The sequence below is a fragment of the Nymphaea colorata genome, chromosome 9 (genome assembly GCF_008831285.2).
Source record: "Nymphaea colorata isolate Beijing-Zhang1983 chromosome 9, ASM883128v2, whole genome shotgun sequence".
Classification (NCBI taxonomy): domain Eukaryota; kingdom Viridiplantae; phylum Streptophyta; class Magnoliopsida; order Nymphaeales; family Nymphaeaceae; genus Nymphaea; species Nymphaea colorata.
In genome coordinates, this window is record NC_045146.1 from 12,570,521 (window position 1) to 12,591,740 (window position 21,220).

A 21,220-nucleotide genomic window follows, 5' to 3' on the forward strand; every position below is an offset into this window, starting at 1 on the left:
GACGTTTTTTTTTTTTTTTTTAACTTTTTTGTGTACGGACATTATTTTTGTTAATTTTAAAATTACTGAAACCTCATAGAATTTTTTTTCTCAAATTTACTATTTTTACTAGAAAAATTGTAATAAGGAAAAAAAAGAAAAGAAGAAGAAGCTTCTTATTTAGAGTCCGGTGAAGCCAGAAACTTCGAAACGGTTTTGCGCGTTTTTAATGCAATTAATGGATGTGTTTGTTGCCCGTGAAGTGGGGCCCGCGTCCAGGGAAGCGCAAGCCAAGCGTCTCCTCCTGGCGAAGCCCCGGTTTTACCTGATCCAGACCGGCCGACCGGGTGTGTGTCTGTGTGGGTCTCTCTCTCTCTCTCGGCCACCCCCCGGATCGAGAGGAGACGTGCATCCTTAATACTTTATCCTCCTGATGAAGGAAGACATCGACGGCAGTAGGAAAAGCTAGATCCTTCTTGATTTCTGTCTGCGCCTGTGCTTAGTAGCGGATTCTAGTGTGTGCAGGGCACTTCTGGGGAGAATTCTGGCGGAGATGCGAGGATCCTTTGATTTAAACACCTGACCTCGGTTTTACAGTGAACCGTATCCTGTGTTGTTGGCTTTCTTTTTTTTTTCTTTACGAGAAGAAGGAATCGTCAATGGCCGTAGATGACACGGAGAGTTGCAGCAGCAGAACGGTGGAGTCATCGACGTCGTCGTCGTGTCAGTCCAGGCAGCAACGCTACAAGCTCGAGGTGTTCAATGAGGTGCTCCAGCGGCTTAAGGAGTCTGGCAACGAGGAGGCCGGTCGCCCCGGGTTCGAGGACGAGCTCTGGAACCATTTCCATCGGCTACCTTCTCGGTAACCTCTGATCTTTTTCGTCGCTTGATTTGACGGTCTTCTCTTGAAAACTCTGGTTGATATATTCGTTGATTTTGTTGTCGTCCACTGTATCTACAATTGGCACTCGCCCTTGGATTGTTTTTTACAGTTTAGGGTTTGAATGATCCGAGTGCAAGATCAGAGCTTTCTCCTTTTTCTTTCTGTTTTTTGTTATTTCTGCTGGAATTATTGTGGATGAATTCACCCTCGTTTTGGTGTTTGGATAGTCGTCTTTGGTGACCCGTTGAGAAAGGGCCTAATTCTCTAAACTGCATTCAGGTTTACAGTTCTCCATTCGATCCTTTACATCTGGGAGGTTCATCTAGTGGAATGTTGCTTTACCCTGTTCGAAAGTTGTCTTTGTTACTTGATGGCCTTATTTTAGAAAACTAGTTGTACAGGAATGCTGTGAATGCCTAGATGCCAAGAAATGGAAGGTCATGGGTCGATCTTGTGTGTAATTGCAGCTACGCGTTCGATGTCAATGTAGAGAGGGCAGAAGATGTTCTAACCCACAAAAGGTTGCTCCATTTGGCAAAGGATCCTGATAAGAGGCCAGTGATTGATATCCGCGTTGTTCAGGTAAACTACAGTCTCATTATCTATAAATAACTGATATATATAAACTGTACGCGACAAAATATTCGTCCACTTACCTTGTTTCCTCTATAGGCAACTAACTGACATGCTTACTGAAATTTATAATTCTTAACTTTTCCACAAGACTAACATCATGCATTTGTTATTACCCATTTATGGACATCTGAACCATGTTTTTTAACGAAAGATATGCATTTTTTCTTCTAAAATATGTGATATATATATATATATATATATATATATATATATATATACATATATATATATATCGAGAGAGAGAGAGAGAGAGAGAGAGAGAGATACTAAACTCTTAGGTGCTAGACTCGTTGCAAATAATTTAAGCCTTTGATTTATTCCGCATTGATATCTCATAAAAAAAAGGAGAAAATGTTGTGAATTTATACTAGATGACTAAAATGCCCTAACCTCTTTTTTTTTCTAACTGTTGATCTGAATTAAATCAAAAGCCTAGATTATTCCTGATGGGTCTAGCGCATAAGGGTCTGACACCCACTTTTTACTCTCTCTCTCTCTCTTTCTATTTTTGATGGGTCTCTTCTCACTGATGGCTCTTCAGTACACATTTTTCGCTAAACAAAACACAAGTCATTCTAGATCTAGTAAAAATACTTAGAGGTGTACAAATAATGTACCTTGTACGTGCTTGTATATGTGCCATGTGTCCGTATGAAGCTCAGTTACGTGCCTTTCTATGGTAGTGCATATGAATCATTACACTGCACCTCGTTTTCGGAAATAACTGCACTGTGTATCCAAGGTGGTAAAACGTAGTCTTATTCATTCCAGGAATGTTCAATAATATTGCATACTGTTGCATATTCTAGAAAACTTTTTTTGAAAAATCAAAACAATGCATCCTTTATATGGTGTCTGCTTGGTCAACTAACAAAGGACCTCCTCTGCCTATGCATTTTAATGAGCAATCCAAACACAAGATAAACCATATAGGTCACATTTGCACTTCAGAGTAAATCATAGAGGTCATGCGTCCATGATTTTGTGGTACAGGTTCCACCTGTCAATGATGGAGGAGCTGACTCTTTATCACCAAAATCTCCGAAGGAAGAAGATGGTCAAGGCCCCGTGAGTTACACTGGTAGACAGAGGTCTAATAAGTTTTAAAGCAGTTTAGTTTAGCATTTTATTTCCTTATCTACTTGTGGTGTAAGCTTTCATCATTCCCCGTATAGAAGGAAACAGTTTTCATGGAAAATTTGGGACCATATTAAACTCCTTCTCTCTGAGCTGGCGTATGGAATTTAGACTTTTTATGACATTAGACTGCCTTTCTATCCACTAGAAATGTTGGTGCTACGTTAATCTTGCTTTTCTTTTTTTTCCTTGTTGATTTATCTGTTCCAATAAGTCGATTCATTTTTCTCTTGGGTGTGTGTTTCAGCATCCATCCGCCACCTACTTTTGGTTCATCCCCTAACCTTGAAGCCCTAGCTCTGGAAGCCAACAAGTCCTCCACCTGTGATGTTGATGCTACTGTGAATGGTCACCGTCAAACATCTAGGTACTTTTTCAAGTGTATTAGTTGATGTTTTTTTGGAATACAAAAGTTTCCGGGGTATTACTCAGGAATCTTCTCTATCATGATTGGCAATATGTTTGTTTTTTGACATTTTCAAGTTCATGTTTCTCGTCACCTCATTGGTTGACATGTGTAATTCCTTGTTTTACCTGCTTTCATCTTCTCTCTCACTCTCTTTCCAGTTTTTGCTTCTTAGCATCAGGAATTTTACGTATAAGTCATCAATTTCTAGTTTTCAGTAGTCTTTCTAGCTGACTGGACTGGCACTGGTTTGATGTATTTGACTAAATACTGATGATAAAATCCACTTTTTGATATGTTTTTCTCTTATATAAATATAAATATTATTGGCTACTACTTGATCCCAAAGTTTGAAGGTGGCATGTTGTGCAGACCATTCACCACTACTTGACCTGCTCACTGCACTTTTTATGTACTCGAGCTGTCCTGAGGAGTAGATGCATCATTCAGTGATTTGTAGCTTGCATGGCTTCTGACAAGGACACCGAAATTACAGATGCAGTCTAGGCAGTCAATTCTCAAAGTGGAACTCCTTAACAAGTTCTGTCCTCTTTACCCGCATACTTGTGATAACAAGTGCAAAATTCACTTTTGTTGAAATACTTGTTGGGCAACTTTGCTAGAGACGAAGTTACAGTATTGGCAAAAGTCACCAGATTTGCTACTGCTTAGTTAATTGTCTGCTACTTATATAATGATCTAAAACTAATCCAAATCCCTGATGTGGCAAATTCGAACCCGCCTTGCAGTTAGATTCTTTTTGTACCCGAAAAAGGTTATGAACTACGACAGCTGGTAATAGCACACCCAGGTTTTTAAATCCCTCATCTTTTCTCAAAATGATGAATAGACAACTATTTTGAGATCTTTGTAACACACAGTGTTACAGTCCACCCTCTTTGAGGCAAATGTGTCTGCATGTGTGGACCCCAGTATGAAACTTGGCTTTGTTGCCAACTATAATGACTTGACCCAAAACTGACCTTTTAATGGATCTCAAACAGTTATACTGTCAGCTTTTTTTTCATGACAGCTAGTTGTAGGGCCCATGGGTTTTAAAACCCCCAGCTTTTCTCAAATGAACAATATAAGACTATAGCCAAGTCCTTTCACATGTATAGGGTGTTACAACTTATGTCAAGTTTGCAACCATATGGATTGGGTAAGGTACCTTTTTCTCTGGGTCCTTCCTTGGACAATGTAGTTGCCAACTTCTTTCATTTTACATGGGAATATGGTGCTGCAGCTGCGTAGTCAAACTGAGATGTCGCTAGTCCGACATGATGATATGTTATTTAAATTCACTCAATGGATTGACCACATTATGGCACTGGAACAAATATGAGGCTTATAGAGTATTCTGGTGCTGCAGGTTAGCAACATTTATTTTGTTTCACATTACATTGATATGTGCATATTGGTCCGGACTCATGATGCAATATGTGTAAGGTTTTGACATGGATGAATGCTTTTCAACAACTTTTAGGATTGTGGCACGTCAATTCTAAGAGAATGGTGCTAATCATGAGGTATTCTGGCATTAACTTTTTAGCTGCAGCCCATATCCAGTTTGTGTCTCTCTGCTCCTATCAAACAAAATAACGAGGGTCATGGTTGGCCCATGAGATTATAGGGTATAAGCTTAATCCTTGAGAAGGAATTAGCTTGAAACGATATCATGTTTGACCAGTATTCCATCCATCACAGGTCCAAATGGTAGTTATCAGAGACAGTTCATAGATTAAAATGAATCAAGTTTCTTAGCTATGTTTTGTGAATCTGCTCATGTATTGCTTTGCATTGTTGAACATTTTGGCTCCTTTTATTGTCATGTTGGAAGAAAATGATGAAGCTCAAGTTGTTCTGAATGTGGATCTATCTATTTATTATCCTGTTATCTTCATCATACAGCTAATTAGTAAGTTTGCATCTTTTGGGTGCATAATATTCATGGATACTCTTGTAGGCCGATGCATGAGATTACCTTTTCAACTGATGACAAGCCGAAGCTGCTTAGTCAGGTACTGCCATGATTCAAACAATCCAAAAACATATCTTTGTCCTGGTTAGTTGGATTTCTTCTTTTCAGGTTTATTTGGGAGATGGACGACCCAGTTTCCACACTTCCCTTTTTGGTGAATTATGTTCTCATGCAGTTGTTTGGAGAAACCTGGATAGAGCATTAATAGCCTGCTTGTTCCTTAGAATGTTCCTTTTAGGTAATCCTTTAAGCATGGGATTTGATTAAAAACCACCCAGGGAAGAGGGATGAAGATATTTGTGTATGAAGCCTGGGACAATATGGGTCTGCCAGCATGGACAAGCCCCGACTATTTGTTTCAGCCATGTTGACTAAAGAACTGATCTCCATACAAACAAGGTGTCCTCTGAAACAAGTGGGCCCAAAGAGCTCTTTGATGACTATTATTTTAGCAAGTTGTTCTATTTCTCCAATAGAGAAAGTTGAGTGTCTATAGCGGCTTCTGACAAGCTTCTTAGGTCATAAAGAACTATATGAAATGAGTCTTACAAACTACAAAGTCACATGCATCGATAGGTTATCATGCATTTTTTCTAGACAAAGTCCCATACACATTAATACAGAAGAAACCAACATTTTCTGTTTCTGCTTATAGCCAACAATAAAGTTTCTTGCCTGTGAAAAAAGAAATTGTGATATCTTCTTGTTTGTTCAGTGATTATCTATTAGTTGTTATTTTGAGAAATTTTCTTCAATCTCAACTATATTTTTTATGTTTATAAACAAATAAGTTATAGTTCATGACCATTTTTTGATGAGGCACTCTGTGAAAGTGTAGTGTAGATGCTCTTAACAGCTTTGGAAATATGTGTGTGTGTTGCTATATATTCATTCTAATTTAAATGTCTGAATTGTTTTGACTTGATCTGGTTTCGTAGATATATCCAGTACGGTCCAAAACCTCCAAATTACTTATTTATTTGTGCTTTCTTTAACCAAAATTTTTTGAGCCTGTGTACTAGATGCATTATATGCAGTTAATTGTCAGGGCACCAGACTAACCTAGTTGCATGTTTGATGCTAGCCATTCAAAGACTGATCTCCAAGAACCTACCTATCACATTTGTGGGGTTGGATTTAAAATAATTGAACAGAAAAATTGAGTGGAGATTGTGTGTGTGAGTCATGTTACCTCAAATTAACATTACATAAAGCAGAGAGGGTTGTGACGGCTAAAATGGAAAACAAAATCATGAGATTTTTGAGGAAAACACTACCACAAATCTATATGTGGCGGTAGCAAAGACAATTCTCTCTATAGTCCAGCAGTGCACATGCACTGACAGACATTCAAAGAGGTGTGTGGCAGAGACGATTTTTACCCTTGAATTTTATGGTAACTTATAAATGATGTAGGCCAGGCCAGGTTGCTGCTCAACAAGGCCAGCAATCAGATCGGTTACCACATACTTATTCCATTCACATCCTGCAGACTTCTCTGTTGGGCACTGAGAATGGAGAGTGAAAAGTGAAAACCATCTCTTGTTGAAAATACTGGTTCTGCATATGATAGGAAATGTAGTATTGTAGTGCACACCATTGATTTCAGCAAGGATTTAAAGTTGTAGTACCTCATGATTCATATTTTAGCAGACCAAATTTTCTTTCTTGGAGGAATGTGTAGCAGCGGTTAACTTCCACTTTTTGCAACATGGACACATCAGTCATATTTTAAATCCAATGTATGTCACCTAGTCACATAGGTACAGGGAAGCGGGTATGGCAAAAAAAAAAAAAAAGAAGGTATGAGTGTGTATATACATACATATACAAAATTCCACAAAAACACAAAATTAAAACAAGATTCATACTCAATACATCACAAAGACAATGCTTAAAACTTAAAAACAAAAGGAAATTTTGTGGTTTGGATCGGTTACAACCCAAAACTGATCCAAACATACCACTGTTTGTACCCATGTACCAGTACCACCATACCGGTACTGGTACTTGGGAAAAATCACCGTACCAATATGACTTGGTATGTCACCTAAATGTCATGATTGCTACAATTCATTAAGGAACATATAGTGAAACCTAGTGTCTTGTTTGCCTTTTACTCATGGCTAAGGGACACATATTAATGTTGTTGTTGCATTAAGTTTATTAGGTATGATATGACTCTCCTTATATGTAATCACCTAAACAGTAGTGGGACCAGATAAGATCATTCTCTTTATCGAGGATCTAGAAGATCTCAGAGCCTAGCATGGTCATATTGGGGGTATCATTTGATTGATGAATTATTCTAAGACATTGGACAACCAGATTCTTTTGGTTTTCCTGTATACCTGTGGTATATCTAAAAGTTGTACTGTAACACCCCAAATGTTTAGTTCCATATTGAAGATTATGAATATTGAATATTGTGATAGATCTTCAAGAACTTATAAAGGGGGGCTATTAATGAGATGATTGTCCTGGTTCCTAGCCTTTTCTGGGTCAACTGCTAGGGAACGGGTTATCACTCCATTTTGAGATATGCCACCTGGTCACACTTTTTGTATGGGTCCTTGTCATGAATGTTTATATGTGCTAATAGATGGAAACTTTTCTTTTTTGGCACTTAATCATTGGTGCTTATTGCAGAATGTAGTAGAACAATTTGAAATTTTAGATTCCTATCTGATTTTTGTAATATCTTTTGAATGACCAGTGACTGTGAGAGCAATTTTGCTTTTGTTTTGCCTCAGTTAACTGCTTTGCTTGCTGAGGTTGGACTCAACATTCAGGAGGCCCATGCTTTCTCCACTTCAGATGGTTTTTCCCTGGACGTGTTTGTTGTCGAGGGATGGCCATATGAGGTAATGCTTTTCCATTGAAGGCATCATTGTGATATCCGGTTGCCAATCTGTATCTGCCTTGCTTTCCCCTTTCTCTTTACACACACACACAGATACATATATATATATATATATATATATACATATTAATGCAGCAGTCTTCTTGGAGTATGTGTCCATGTTGTGAAAACCACAGCTAGAAGCTGGAGGCTGCATATTGCAATCAGACCTTGTATATACATATTACATTAACATAATTTGTTCAATAAAAATGCCGTTTTCATGTCTTTTATGCATGAAAGTATGAACTTTCAAGTCTTAAAAATTTGGCATATTATTGATTTTCAAGATATTAAGATACTCATGTTTATACTTGAATTACTTGGTCTGGCACTTGTTTCATATGTGGATCATATTTAGATTGTTGGATTAAACATGTTATTGTGAAAAAACAAACGTTTTGTGAGTGGGTATAGGTGCTCCCAAGACTGTTATTGCTCTCTTCTCTCCTCTCTCTCTCTCTCTCCAATGCATTGGCAACAAAAACTGCTGCCCAGCATGACCTTCTCCCTGTAGCTGGTGGTGGGGCTGGTGCTCCTCCTCCTCCCTTTCTTCTTCACCCTCCACGGCAGCAACCTTTGTCTCAGTCTCACTAAAGAGGGGGGACCCTGAGAAAGAGAGAGAGAGAGAGAGAGAGAGGTATCCATCCAGTTATATATATAGGACAATCCAATCCTGGTGGATGTCAGATGTTGCTGGACAGCTAAAATTTAAGTTTTGTCGTTGGAAAATAGTCACTACATTAGCATTAGTGATGGTTTATGGTGCGACTATAGTTTATGGTGGCGTCAACGATGATTTATAGTCCTTTTAGTGATAAGTTTTTTAGGTTTAGCTGTCCGGCAACTATCCGGCATCCAGCAGCATTGTTGTAGTGTCCCAGCCATGCCCAGTACCCACATCCCTGTCCAGCTGTGCTGAGTCTGCTAACAAACGGAGCAGCATCCATTTTTACAATGTCACATAATATTGCCAGAATTTACACAATAAGATTGCTAAAATGAAACAAAAGTAATAGGAAACAGCACAGGAGAAAACAGCAGCGGTGAGTAAATGCAACATAGTAAGTTTAGGTTGAAATCTTTGACTTTAGGAAGGAAAATGTGGTCAAAATATTTAATTTCCCACTAATCATGAAGAAGAATATAGGTTGAAAAATCATATAATCTTAGAGTGCTTTTAGTGACTTTCATTCATTTGTTCACATTAGATCAACAGAATAAAGTGCATTCACAGCAAGCTATTAAAGCCATTATTCATTCAATTGCATATCACTATTCATCAATTTGCGTAGAATATCACAATAAAGAGCTTCTATGGCATAAAGCTTTATGCCATTGTCAAATTTCCCAGTTTTATCATTATTGTTCTTTTGTTGCCGTTCTTACCTTGTTGGGCTTTTATTGAAATTCTCAGGAAACTGAACAACTAAGAGATGCAATCGAGAATGAAATCGCAAAGGTTGAGTTGATTTTTCATACCGAAACCTTTATTTTATTTCTTCTGTAATGGTTAGTTTAAATAATTGAAATAATATTTTCGTTGGTATTTTCTGTGCTGTTTTTTTCCTCACTTTTGTTCATATTTCACCTCCATGATGTGACAAATTTACATGCTTAAGATAATCTTAGCTGTTTCTTTATGATGTTACTGCAGAAGAAAGCCCATACAAAGCCTCAAGTAACATCATTAAACCTGCCAATTAAATCTGATGCGGAGGCTATACCTAGTCATATAAAAATACCAGTTGATGGGAATGACAACTGGGAAATTGACCCAGAACTGCTGAAATTTGAGAGCAAAGTGGCTTCTGGATCATATGGTGATCTGTGAGTTAACTTTATTTTAGTCTTTCTGCTCATGGTAATTGTTTGTTGTCTGACATCTTATCTTGATTGTTGTTCAGCTACAAGGGAAGCTATCATGGTCAGGACGTTGCCATTAAGGTCCTGAAGTCTGAGCATGTTAATGCACAAATGGAACGAGAGTTTGCACAGGAGGTCTTTATCATGAGGTACCTTCAGACTTTTCTTTATTAGGAGGGCAATTTTTTCTTTTTTTTTTTTTGTGGGTTGGGGGAGGGGGCGGGGGGGATTTGAATAAAAAAATGTAAGTTGTGTTTGAGAAAATTTAATTCTGTCCACATAGGTTGATACTTTCTCTAAATACTGTGTTTTCTTAGAAAGACTGCGACAATATGCTTGCATTATTCACTTGATATTTTACTTTTACAAAGAGAGCAGTATAGTACCCCTTCATTTGAACTGCTTAGTGCAGAATGACCTTCATGCTTCTTAGATTATAGGCATATCTTTGTGCACTTATAGGTGTTGTCTTTTACCGGTTGTCAGTATGATTACCAGATTGAAATGAAGTAGATTTAAACGAAGCTTGAAGAAACGACAGAATGATTTTTAGGCATGACTAAACAAGAAAATTCCAGCTTGCCTTCTTTGGTTCAATAAAGATTATCCGACATAGGTCAACCACAATGTAGAATGGTGCTAATAGCCACTATTGGAGATCTTCTGTCAAAAATAAAGACACAGGATTGCAAAGGGAACTACATGAAGCTTTTTCATAACAAGAGAATGTTCATTACTAATACATTAAGTTACAAACTATTTACACGTGCACATACTATTTCATGATTCAAATAAAGTAGTTTATGATGCTGCTGCATTAGCTAATGTTAGGCTTCTGGGGACAACCAAGCCAGTATGCTCTACTGGGAACAGAACGACCATATGCCCTATATATGGCGCAAAAAACAGAAGATATTCACAAGTTGAGAATTGATAGGACAGTGGGGTGATATGAAAATAATATAATAACATGTTTTTGCAGGAGTAAAACTGTTGGGCTGTTGCTATATCAAATTCATATGACTAATAGGAGTCAATGGCTTATAAGCCACTGTTTTCCAATTGTGTTGGTTTGTCCTATACAAGAGATAGCAACTGTGGTTACTTATATACTGGCTCGTTGCTTGCCTAGTCCGTATACTTGAGAGCTAAATACACTAGGAATCAAATCTGGATATGATGTAGTACAGGCAAAAATTGCAAAAAATTTCTAGGGTTCCATCTGGTTTGCAGTTCTAGACTTCTAGTATATGTATCCCATGATATACTTTGTTTAACTATTTAATGTTCTTGAATGAAATTCCTTCTTGGTCCTGAGACTTGGGATCTGCTTCGAAGCCTATGTCTTCCCTTGGTGAACACATTACCCTTGTTAATGTTTTCTGAAATGCATATCTTTGGTTGGGGCAAGTTGGAGGAATTGGTTGGTGGTTGAGTGTCTGCTTTGATGAGGCATGAATCAGATATCAAAACATGACCAGGAATCTGGTGAATATGGTATTATCTTGGCTGCAACGGGTTCTACAATCATGTGCTTAATTCCCAACTACATTAGTAGTCCAAGGATGATTACCATTCTTATTCATTTCTTGATGGCTGAGTCATGCCAACACTGATGAAATGACTTGGCGCTGTGCCTCAGAGTTTTTACAAAATAGAGATGACAGATTTTATGAATTTTTCAGACTATCTGGGCATAAATATTTCTTTGTTGTATTTTTACGTTTTTTGTCACTTTTGATGTTTCAGAAAAGTTCAACATGAAAATGTTGTGAGGTTCATTGGTGCTTGCACGAAGCCTCCAAGCTTGTGCATTGTGACAGGTAGCAAGGCCATAAATTTAGGGCCTAACTTAGTCGCTCTCTTATTTAAAAATCTTCATCATAATTTTAGTATTTGTCTCTGCATTTCTTCTTCTTCAGAGTTTATGTATGGTGGGAGTATCTACGATTTCCTGCATAAGCGAAAAGGTGTTTTTAAATTGCCTTCATTGCTTAAAGTGGCAATCGATGTTTCCAAGGGAATGAATTACTTGCACCAGAATAATATAATCCACAGAGACCTGAAGGCTGCCAACCTTCTGATGGATAACAATGAGGTCAGATTACATTCAGTGATTTATGACTACATTCACGGTCTACACTGCATTGGTAATTTATGTTGTTGTTACTATTAATGCAGCTTAGTTTTGTCTTGATAGTGGAAAGTAAAGCATGTAAATTCTAACCTGACCTAATCGCATGTTTGAGAACCGCATAAGGAAGTTTTGTAATACCCCAACTTAGAAGGTGCCATTGCTTCTAAATGAGACTGAGCATATCATGACTCAGTCTTGACAGATGCTCTTAAAAACAGTGTCTCACAAAAATTTTCTTGATTACCCAAACATGAAATCCCATAAAATATTTGTTTTTCTTCAGCTTTTATCAGGATATTTTTTTTAAGGTTTCACTTTCTATTTATATATATAATATGTCGGGATGAGTGAAGGTGAGAATGGCTTTTAGAAATATCTTGTCCATTCAGGACTTCAAGCATTGGTATACAAGTTTTTTTCCAGAGTCGATGAAGGATTCCCATTGAAACAAAGTTCCATTAAGAAGTCCATAAAAAGTAGTGCATCGACTAAGGGGTGTTCAGAATCCACAAGGAGTATCCCTGTCAAAGAAGGATGGTGCGCACATAAGCATACACACTCCTTTTTTCAATTTTTTTTTCTGCTTCTTTTTTTCCTTCTTTTGAATGATGCAACCAGCCAGTAGACTAGCCAAAGCTAGTCTCTATTCTTTCATACAATTTCCTCTTGTACACGTTAAAACTCTTTGTATGCAGTCATGTTGTGACAGAAATATTTTTTCATGTTAAGTTCTGTTAAACAGGTCATCATTGAGCTTTAAGTCTTGTTTGCTAGTTATTCTCCTTGTGTGCATTACCTCGTGGATTTCTTGATCTTGTCAATTAAGTTCTATTTCATGACATATGCTAACATCAGAAAGGAGAAACGTTTTGGAGACACGGCAGGATGTTATTGGGAAATTTATAAAAATAAAGTGGTCAATAAACTCATTTTAAGTTTTCTTAGTCTTTTGTTTTGTATTTTGTCAAAAGCTAATATGATGAATCTAACCAAAGAATTATTGAGCTTAAAGAAAGAAACAAGATTAAATACATTTTTTCTCATAAGCAATTGTCTGAAAACCAGTTTTGAAACACAAGTACATTGTGAATTGAAAGGATTTAGAAAAGGATGTGACTTAGAGAATGTGTTTTGCATCATGTCTACATCTCATTTTTTTATTTATTATATTATAGTCCCTGTTAGATAAATAACAATGTTTGTTTTAAAAAAAAAAGGTGTAACTAGCAGAAAATCATGGTACATACTTTGCTATTTTTAGCAACTCGAATCATGAGGGTCATGGAAGAGAGGTAATGGCTTCAATCAATGTTGTATAAGGCGTATCGTAATGCGTATGGTTTACCTATATGTTGTATCATAACATACCATAATGTATCGTAAATTTTTAATTCATAAAAAACTAAGAAAATATAAAAAATTCATAAGAAATCATGAAAATTTATGAAAACGTGTTCTATATAAAAAAAATCTTCACACACGTAATAAACATTCACGATTCATCGTTCTTATGCCAAAATATGTTAGCAACACATTAAGAAAATAAAACAAATATCCTCATAAAATAAATAAAAAACCTATGATCAACTTTAGAAAACCATAGAAATGTGCATAAAACTTGAAATTGAGACGTTGTATATCTGTTACGGAAGAAAAAAACACAAAAATGCCCTCTTTTTCCTAACACAAATGGGCTTCCCACGAGCAAATCTCCCTTCAAACCAGCGATTTCTCCCTCAAATTGATGATTTATTTAACAATTTCTTTCCAAAACCAGCAAAAACTCTCTCTCCTAGACTCTTAGAAGTATTAGAAAAGCAGAGGAAGAGGCAGATTTTGAAAAAAAAAAAAAAACCAAAAGGGGCAGATTTTTTTAAATTAGACCGTATCTAAGGTTGCAATACGGCTGAAACACGTATAAGGCCTAAGAACTCAGCTTACCAGTAGCAGCGAGAAGGATGTGGTGAAACCATGAAAATAATAACCATCTTGAGAGGAATATCAGTGGATCCCTATCCTTAACTAAAAAGAAAAATGAAATTCTAGTTAAACACAGTGCTTGCAATTTCAATCTTGCTTTTAGGTCAATTTTGTTGCCACACAATTTACTATTCCCCATTGTATATACTGACAGGATCAGACGGGCCTTTGTATTTCAGTGGCTATAGAATTTGGATCTAAGGGATTGTACTTTATAAATAATGAATAAACAAGCTAGGAGTTCAAGGAAAAGAACATGTTCGTTAATTCTTAGATGTTTAATCATGATATATTTTTTTTCTAGCAACTATCCCAGATTTTACTACAAGTAACAAGGACAAACTAATTTTGCAGAGTTTCTTTGCCATTATTTTTGTATTTTGTGTCTGTTAGATGTTAGCTTATGTATCCAAAAGGGTTAAAATTTCATTTTCAGGTAGTCAAGGTTGCTGACTTTGGGGTTGCCAGGATACAAACTCAATCTGGAGTGATGACTGCAGAGACTGGAACATATCGGTGGATGGCACCTGAAGTAAGAATCTTTCATTTTATTTATTGACTGAAAAAAAGTATTTTAGGCTATAATGTCTATAGTTGCTTGTTTATGTATGATTTTGTGGTACTAAAATATGTTGTACAAATGTTTTCAGTTTTCTCCAAGGCCGTTAGTTTCTTGTTTGTCTTTTCTAGCTGTGCAGCTTCCTTTCTGGCACAACTCTTAGTGGCTTTTTGTGGAATCCTGCCTCTGCTCATGTGGTTTATATATTTGGTGTTCCATCCAAAATATACCTTAATCCCTATGCTGCAATAGTAGATAAAATAGATGCAGTACAAAGATACAGTACGCTAAGAGGCTAAGAGGCATTCAACTGTATGATTAGGGTTCTGCTTCCCCCTGTGATAATCCTGTCTCGAGACATTTATCGATATGCCATTTTTTCAATGGGTTATTGGTAGATATTACATAATGTTTGTGTCAACACAATAAAGTATAAGCGACGGCTATAACTGTTCACTACTTCTAATGACTAGGAACCATGACCAAGATTTACATCAATGATATTGATCCAGATGCAGTGAATATATATGCTACTCCTCCTTAGCTGGGAGAATCAAATAAAAGAAGGCAAGTCCTATTCTGATGGAGTAAAGTTCAGAATAACATATTGGAAAGGGACCCTAGTTGAACAGATTACACATACACAAGTTACACTTCTGTTTCTTGGATTCTCCTATATGTTATTATGAATGGCCACTTTAGCTTTTCTTTCTTGGATGCCTTTTTCCCCTAAAGAAGATTAAATTGTGGGGTTTACATCTAATCATCTTTCTTTATATGTTGGTTTTGTTAAGGTTATTGAACATAAACCTTACGGGCCAAAGGCTGATGTTTTCAGTTTTGGGATTGTACTATGGGAGCTACTGACAGGAAAGGTAAAATCACTGAAATTTGTTATATATTATGAGAAGTAAATGTGAATATTTTGAATACTATATTGCTTATCAATCTTCATATGGCTTCAGCTTCCGTACGAGTATCTAACACCCCTGCAAGCGGCTGTAGGTGTGGTTCAGAAGGTATGTTCGCAAAATGATTAATCTAACACATTTGCTATTTTTTGCATATCAGTTGAATACATAAACATAATCTTTTCAATTTCCATAGTTGGGACATTTTGCATATGTTTTCTTGTACAATGGGCAGAATTTTCTTTATTTCCTCTTATGTTTCTCATTCCAGTGCTGGTTTGTGCCTGGAATCGATGTTTGTGTGCCATCCCTGTAATTTTGAATTTGTTATCAATGCATATAGCAAGTATTTTAGAAATTAAGGAGTCGTGTATGCCTTCTATAGAAGAGGTGTCCCCCTGCTTACCTTTCTATGGTGGCTCAATGTTTATGATTTCATCAGATATCCGTTCTTCCAATTGTACAGAGGCATCGATTAAAGTAAAAGTATATGGGGATCTAGTGTGTCGTGGCACACTGATAATCTTTTTCTCTTATCCTTCTTTCTGTACCTATTCTAGTCACAATATTGATGGTTACTACAAAAAAGCCAGGTACAACCTTGCTGAGCTTCTGTTGTCTTATCTCTGAGAGCGTGTTCACATATGATGCATGTAGATAAAATTGATGCTATTTCTTTTCGCGCTAATGTGGTATTTACTTCATATTACCATATAGTTGGTCCAAAATATAATGATTCAGAAATGGATGACTTGTAGGGACTAAGGCCAACTATTCCAAAGAATACTCATCCAAAGCTTGTGGATCTCCTTGAAAGATGCTGGCAGCAGGACCCAACATTGAGACCTGACTTCTCTGAAATAATCGAGATACTGCAGAAAATAGCCAAAGAGGTTTGGGAACTGCAGCTTTGGTCCCATTTTCACTATCTTGTAGTTTAGCACTAATATGAGGATTGTTTTTTTAATAGGCTGACAATGAAGGAGGTGATCAGCCCAATGAAAAGCCCACAGAAGGTTGGTTTCTTTCTGCTCTTTGGTGGGCTGCTGGTAGTGGACACTGATAAGTTATGCATGATATCTTTTGATTAATGTAATGTCTAACGTCTCATGTGTTGTATATGTCTTTCTGATTAGCTATTTTATTGGAGCTGTAGAGTGATTCTCATTTCTTAGTGTTCTATTTTGAGGTTTTGTTTTATTCTCATGTTATTAGCTATATTCCCCTTGATGTAAAAATAGTCTGTGACCTAATGCACTCTCACAAGCTACTAAATTTCGGATTATTTTTGTAGTTACTAGTTAAATAATGAGTTAAAGAAAAATAGCAAAAGGAAAATGGATGAGGCAGCTGTAGTTATGGTGCAACGTGTCAGCGTTCTATCCCGTCTCTTGGACTATTGAGTAGCTTTTCATTTTACCATGGATACCAAGTTTTTTGTGCTGATTTTCCAGTTTGAATCTCAGTAGATGCACTTCAGTCTTGAAAAAAACAGCTATTTAACTCAGGAACAGATTATTAGCTTCAACAATGGCAGAGATAAGTTTTCTCTACTGCCTTTTCTTAGCTATGAGGAGTCTTCCTAAGTTAATGCTCACCATTTACGTTAGATTTATGATGAGCTACGCTAGGTACTTATGTCTAACGTCCCATCATTTTTTCTGTCAATTTTGGTATAAACTAATGAATGTCACTTCGTCTATGTCACTAACTAAGGATGTTCGTCTATGTCACTAACTAAGTTATCTAAGTATATTTATATTTACTTCTGTATACAATGGATATAAAGTGTCATTTAAACGCCGGGTGTTTCTGTATGCTCTATGCCGGACATCACTGTTCATCATATTTGCTGGAAAGGCAAGCAACCTGCACAGGTATCAGATACTACATGATCAGAAGACATTTTGAGAAATCCAGCGGGATGCAGTGCTGCAGAACCCATATGTTAAAAGTCACACTGATGTAAAGTCTAACTGAACGACGAAGCCTCACTAGATAATAGCTCATTTCTCAAGAAAAATAATACGGGAGTCGGCTGGCATCCTTACCATTACCATCATCAGTTAAGGTTTCCTTCGGCGACAATTGATCAGCACAATGACATGAAGCCTTGCGTCCGGCAGCTGAATTCTCTAATATTTCGTATTAACAACGAACTTCCAATGCTTAAGACCGCTCATACTTGATGCTGAATCATCATTTTAGCTATTTACGATATTTGACGTCATCATGCGGTGTCTACATTTAATTTTCCAATTCTTTATCAATTATCTGATAAAAGAAAAACCAAAAGAAGGCTCTGTAAGCATGCAATGCATCATCGAGAAAATTTGTGTGGACAAAAGTCTCGGGTCTGCCAACATTTCAGAGGAATAGTGAACATGGTGATCTGTTCTTTATATGCTGTAACATGATATTTCGAGACCGATTTACTTGTAAAATTTTATTGTGGCCATCAAACCAATCAGTGTTCTCCTATTAGGACTAATAAAGAAAGCAAACCTGTAATATTTCGAATCCTGCCACCAGATTGGTGAAGCAGCAGCTTCCTTGGAGATAATTTGCGTGCGGGAATGTCAAGGGTCTGCAACATCTCAGAGAATCAGTAGACGTGGTGATGTGCTCTTTGTATCCTGAAACATGACATTTCGACAGTGTTGGTTGTGAAATTTGATTCGGGCCATGAAAATGATCAGAGTATCTGCTATCAGGATTTAGAGATTTAAAAAACCTGTAATATTACGAATCCTGCCGCGAGATTGGTGGACCAGCACATTCCTTGGAGATAGAGTGTGGCTCCTTGTTAAGTAGAGGATTTCATAGTTCGTTGAGGAAAAAATGACTAGTGTAATGGACCGAATTCCGTCCATGATCTAGCAACAATCTCTGTGGAGGTAGACAGTTCTCTACGGAGACAATTGGCATAGTCGCGTTCGGTAAGAGGGTGTTTGTTATATGGCAATTCTGATGTGCCACAGCCGATGAAACAAAAATTCTAGATTCTCTGCAGACATACAGACGATGCCTGTGAAAGCTTGCTTCATGGTATATGGTTTTGAACCTCAATCCAGCTCAGGCCTGCTTCCTTTCTTATCCCGAGTCTTTTCATTTTCCTGTAAACTCTTGATTTCTCATCCCACCTTCCAGCCATGGAGTAGACATTGGATAATAAGGCATAAGTTTCTGACTTTTCTGACTCTAAAAGCATCAGCCGAGATGCAGCATAACTTGCAGTTTCTTCGTCCCCATGGATTCCACAAGCACCAAGAAGAGCTTGCCAAATAACAGCACCAGGCAGCATCGGCATATTATGAATGATGGCCTGTGCTTTACTTAGCAGTCCAGCTCTTCCTAACATGTCAACAACACAAGCATAGTGCTCCATTCTGGGCTTCATTTTGTACTCAATCATGGAAGAGAAGAACTGCAACCCCTTATCAATCAGTCCTCCATGACTGCAAGCGTGCAGAAGAGAGAGGAATGTGACATCACTCGGATGGTGACCGTTGAGCCTCATTTCATCGTAGAGTTGCAAAGCCCTCAAAAAATGGCCGTGATTGGCAAAACCATCAATCATGGTGTTCCATGAAACCGAATTTTTTCCTTCACCCATCTCACCAAACACTTTTACAGCATCTTCAAGTGCACCAGAGTCGAAATACATGGAAATCAAGCTGTTGGCGACAAAGACGTTCTTGAATAAGCACGTCTTTATTATAGTTGAATGTATTTGCTTTCCTAGGGAAAGTGAGGAACATACTCCAAGAACAGCTGAAATCAAGGTCTGATCTTGTTGAACTTCTGTTGTTTTCTCCGTCATCATCTGCCGGAACAGCTGAAGAGCTACTTCCTCATACCCATTCAGAGAGAAACCAACAAGCATCGCAGTCATGGATACTGTATCCTTGTGCTCACTCGTCTCAAAAACCTTCCAAGCATCGTCGACTAGCGCGCATTTCGTATACATGTCCACCAATGAACTCTCAACATAAGCATCTATTCGTAATCCCATCTTAAGAAAAACACCATGAATCTGACGGCCTAGCTTCAGGTCACCCAAGCAAGAACATGCCATCAATGAGGCACTGATTGTGTGTGCATTTGGTTGAACACCGTCACTTGAACCACGCATTTTCCGGAACAATTCGATACTCTCAACTGCCATGTTCTCCTGCGCAAGGCCGGAGATTGCAGCAGTCCAAGATACAACATTTCTCGCAGACATCTCGTCGAACAGTTTGATGGCATACTCGACCTCGCCACAATTAAAACATCCCGTGAGCAGAGCATTGCAAACCGCCACTTCTCCGCCAAAGCCATTAACGATAACAACACCGTGGATCATCCTCAGCTGAGGAACGTGGTGGTGGTCCGTGCAAGAAGCAAGGATAGTCGTCAGAGTGGCAGAATCAACCCGGACGGCCGACGGCAAACCAGATTTCATCCTCTTGAAGAATTTCCAACCTTCGTCAATACAATCGTTCGTCATACAACCAGAGATGATGGCATTCCAAGAAACTGTGTCTCGAACGCGGATGGATTGGAAGATTCGAAGGGCCTCCGGTAGCCGGCCGCACTTGCAATACATGGAGACGAGGGAATTCGAGATACCAACGTCGGGTTTGAGGGTGGACAGCGATTTGAGAAGCAGAGAATGGATGGAGGCCCCCAAGGAAAGAATGCGGCGTCTGCCACAAATGCCAAGAAGGGTCGCGAAGACAACGTGATTTGGACGGACGCCGAAGCGACGCATCTGAGAAAAGGCACGGAAGGCGCCGAAGACGTCGCCATCCCAAGCTTGATCCTGTATCAGAGCCGTCCAGGAAGGAGGAGAAGGAGGAGGAGGAGGAGGAGGAGGAACAGGATGCATGCACCGAGAAGGGGAGAACTTTTGGAGCCAAGTTAGTCAAGGTCGGATTAGATTTGGGTCCAGGCTTTAGACCACGGTAGGTAAGCCCAGTCTGCCCAGACCTTGCTCTCTGCAGTCTCACGAAGCACGCATTTTCAGTTGACATGGAGTGTGGACTTGTGGAAACATGTATTGTTGTAATTGTCCGGGCAGAGCTCCAGTTCCCAAAACTCCACTCGACGCTCGGTGAAAGGAAGTTTGGTTCAGGGCCGACTCATCACTGCAACGTGCTATGTTTCTGCTAACATAGTCAGACAAGAGCATGAGATCGGTAACTGTTGTCAAACGAGAGGGTCAGGGCATCAGGCTATTACTTTGCAAAATATAAAACTTTGAGCCTCTCCACCACGTTGTTTTCTCAGCTTCAAAGTTTCTTAATCCAACAATTAGAAAGAAGTCAATTTGTTCAACGTGACAGCTTGTTTTTTTAGCCTGAGGATAAAAAAAAGAAGGTCCTATTTACAATTAACAAGAAAACAGGACCCCATCAAAGTAAAAGCGTGATATGAAAGTTATGGCCAAAGAACAGTCGCTCTCTTGAACAACATTTCCTAACAAAAAATATCAGTTACCCATTGACTACATACATATCATGGTTATCAGATTTTAAAAGAACAAATCTTGATGGTATCAAAACGAAATCACTTAAATGAGCTAACTTGTAATGAGCTTTAATGACTGAGCAACAAGCAATCGCAGCTGTCATGACAGGGCAAACAAAGCAAGCTCGGTTCATTCGGGTCGTTTACCAGCCCTACTTGCTAATCACTAAGGTGAAACTGTAGGGGATGAATCCAGTGATTCGCTGCCTCATTTTCCCAGTGTGCATTTCGAGTGAAAGAAGCCACAACCAGAAAACTAGGATGCTTGGGGTGGCCATTTCCAAATCGGTCCCACTTGATATGAAGAAAGAGAAATACACATCGAGTAA

The 21,220-nt window shown here is 38.2% G+C and overlaps 2 protein-coding genes across 5 annotated transcripts; one reads left to right on the top strand and one right to left on the bottom strand.

Annotated features, from left to right (window-relative positions):
* Positions 1-307: 307 nt before the first annotated feature.
* Positions 308-16,577, top strand: LOC116260883 (serine/threonine-protein kinase STY46-like). Its single transcript, XM_031639406.2, has 17 exons — positions 308-534; positions 627-841; positions 1,330-1,444; positions 2,492-2,589; positions 2,883-3,002; positions 5,008-5,062; positions 7,776-7,886; positions 9,342-9,386; positions 9,582-9,754; positions 9,832-9,939; positions 11,540-11,613; positions 11,713-11,888; positions 14,344-14,439; positions 15,261-15,341; positions 15,432-15,485; positions 16,136-16,270; positions 16,348-16,577. Exons 2-17 carry the CDS (start codon positions 639-641, stop codon positions 16,438-16,440), a joined length of 1,737 nt encoding a protein of 578 aa, XP_031495266.1. The 5' UTR covers positions 308-534; positions 627-638; the 3' UTR covers positions 16,441-16,577.
* A 143-nt stretch (positions 16,578-16,720) lies between these two features.
* LOC116260882 (pentatricopeptide repeat-containing protein At3g05340) lies at positions 16,721-20,469 on the bottom strand. Of its 4 annotated transcripts, none has more exons than XM_050079742.1 (3): positions 18,112-20,469; positions 17,883-18,013; positions 16,721-17,618 (listed from the first exon to the last, which is right to left on the bottom strand). In XM_050079742.1, the coding sequence occupies exon 1, from the start codon at positions 20,248-20,250 to the stop codon at positions 18,421-18,423; it is 1,830 nt and encodes a 609-aa protein (XP_049935699.1). In that variant the 5' UTR covers positions 20,251-20,469; the 3' UTR covers positions 16,721-17,618; positions 17,883-18,013; positions 18,112-18,420. The 4 variants fall into 4 exon arrangements, with proteins under 4 accessions (XP_049935699.1, XP_049935698.1, XP_049935700.1 ...); XM_050079741.1 differs by having other exon boundaries at positions 16,721-17,651; XM_050079743.1 differs by having other exon boundaries at positions 16,721-17,246; positions 17,429-18,013.
* Positions 20,470-21,220: the final 751 nt, after the last annotated feature.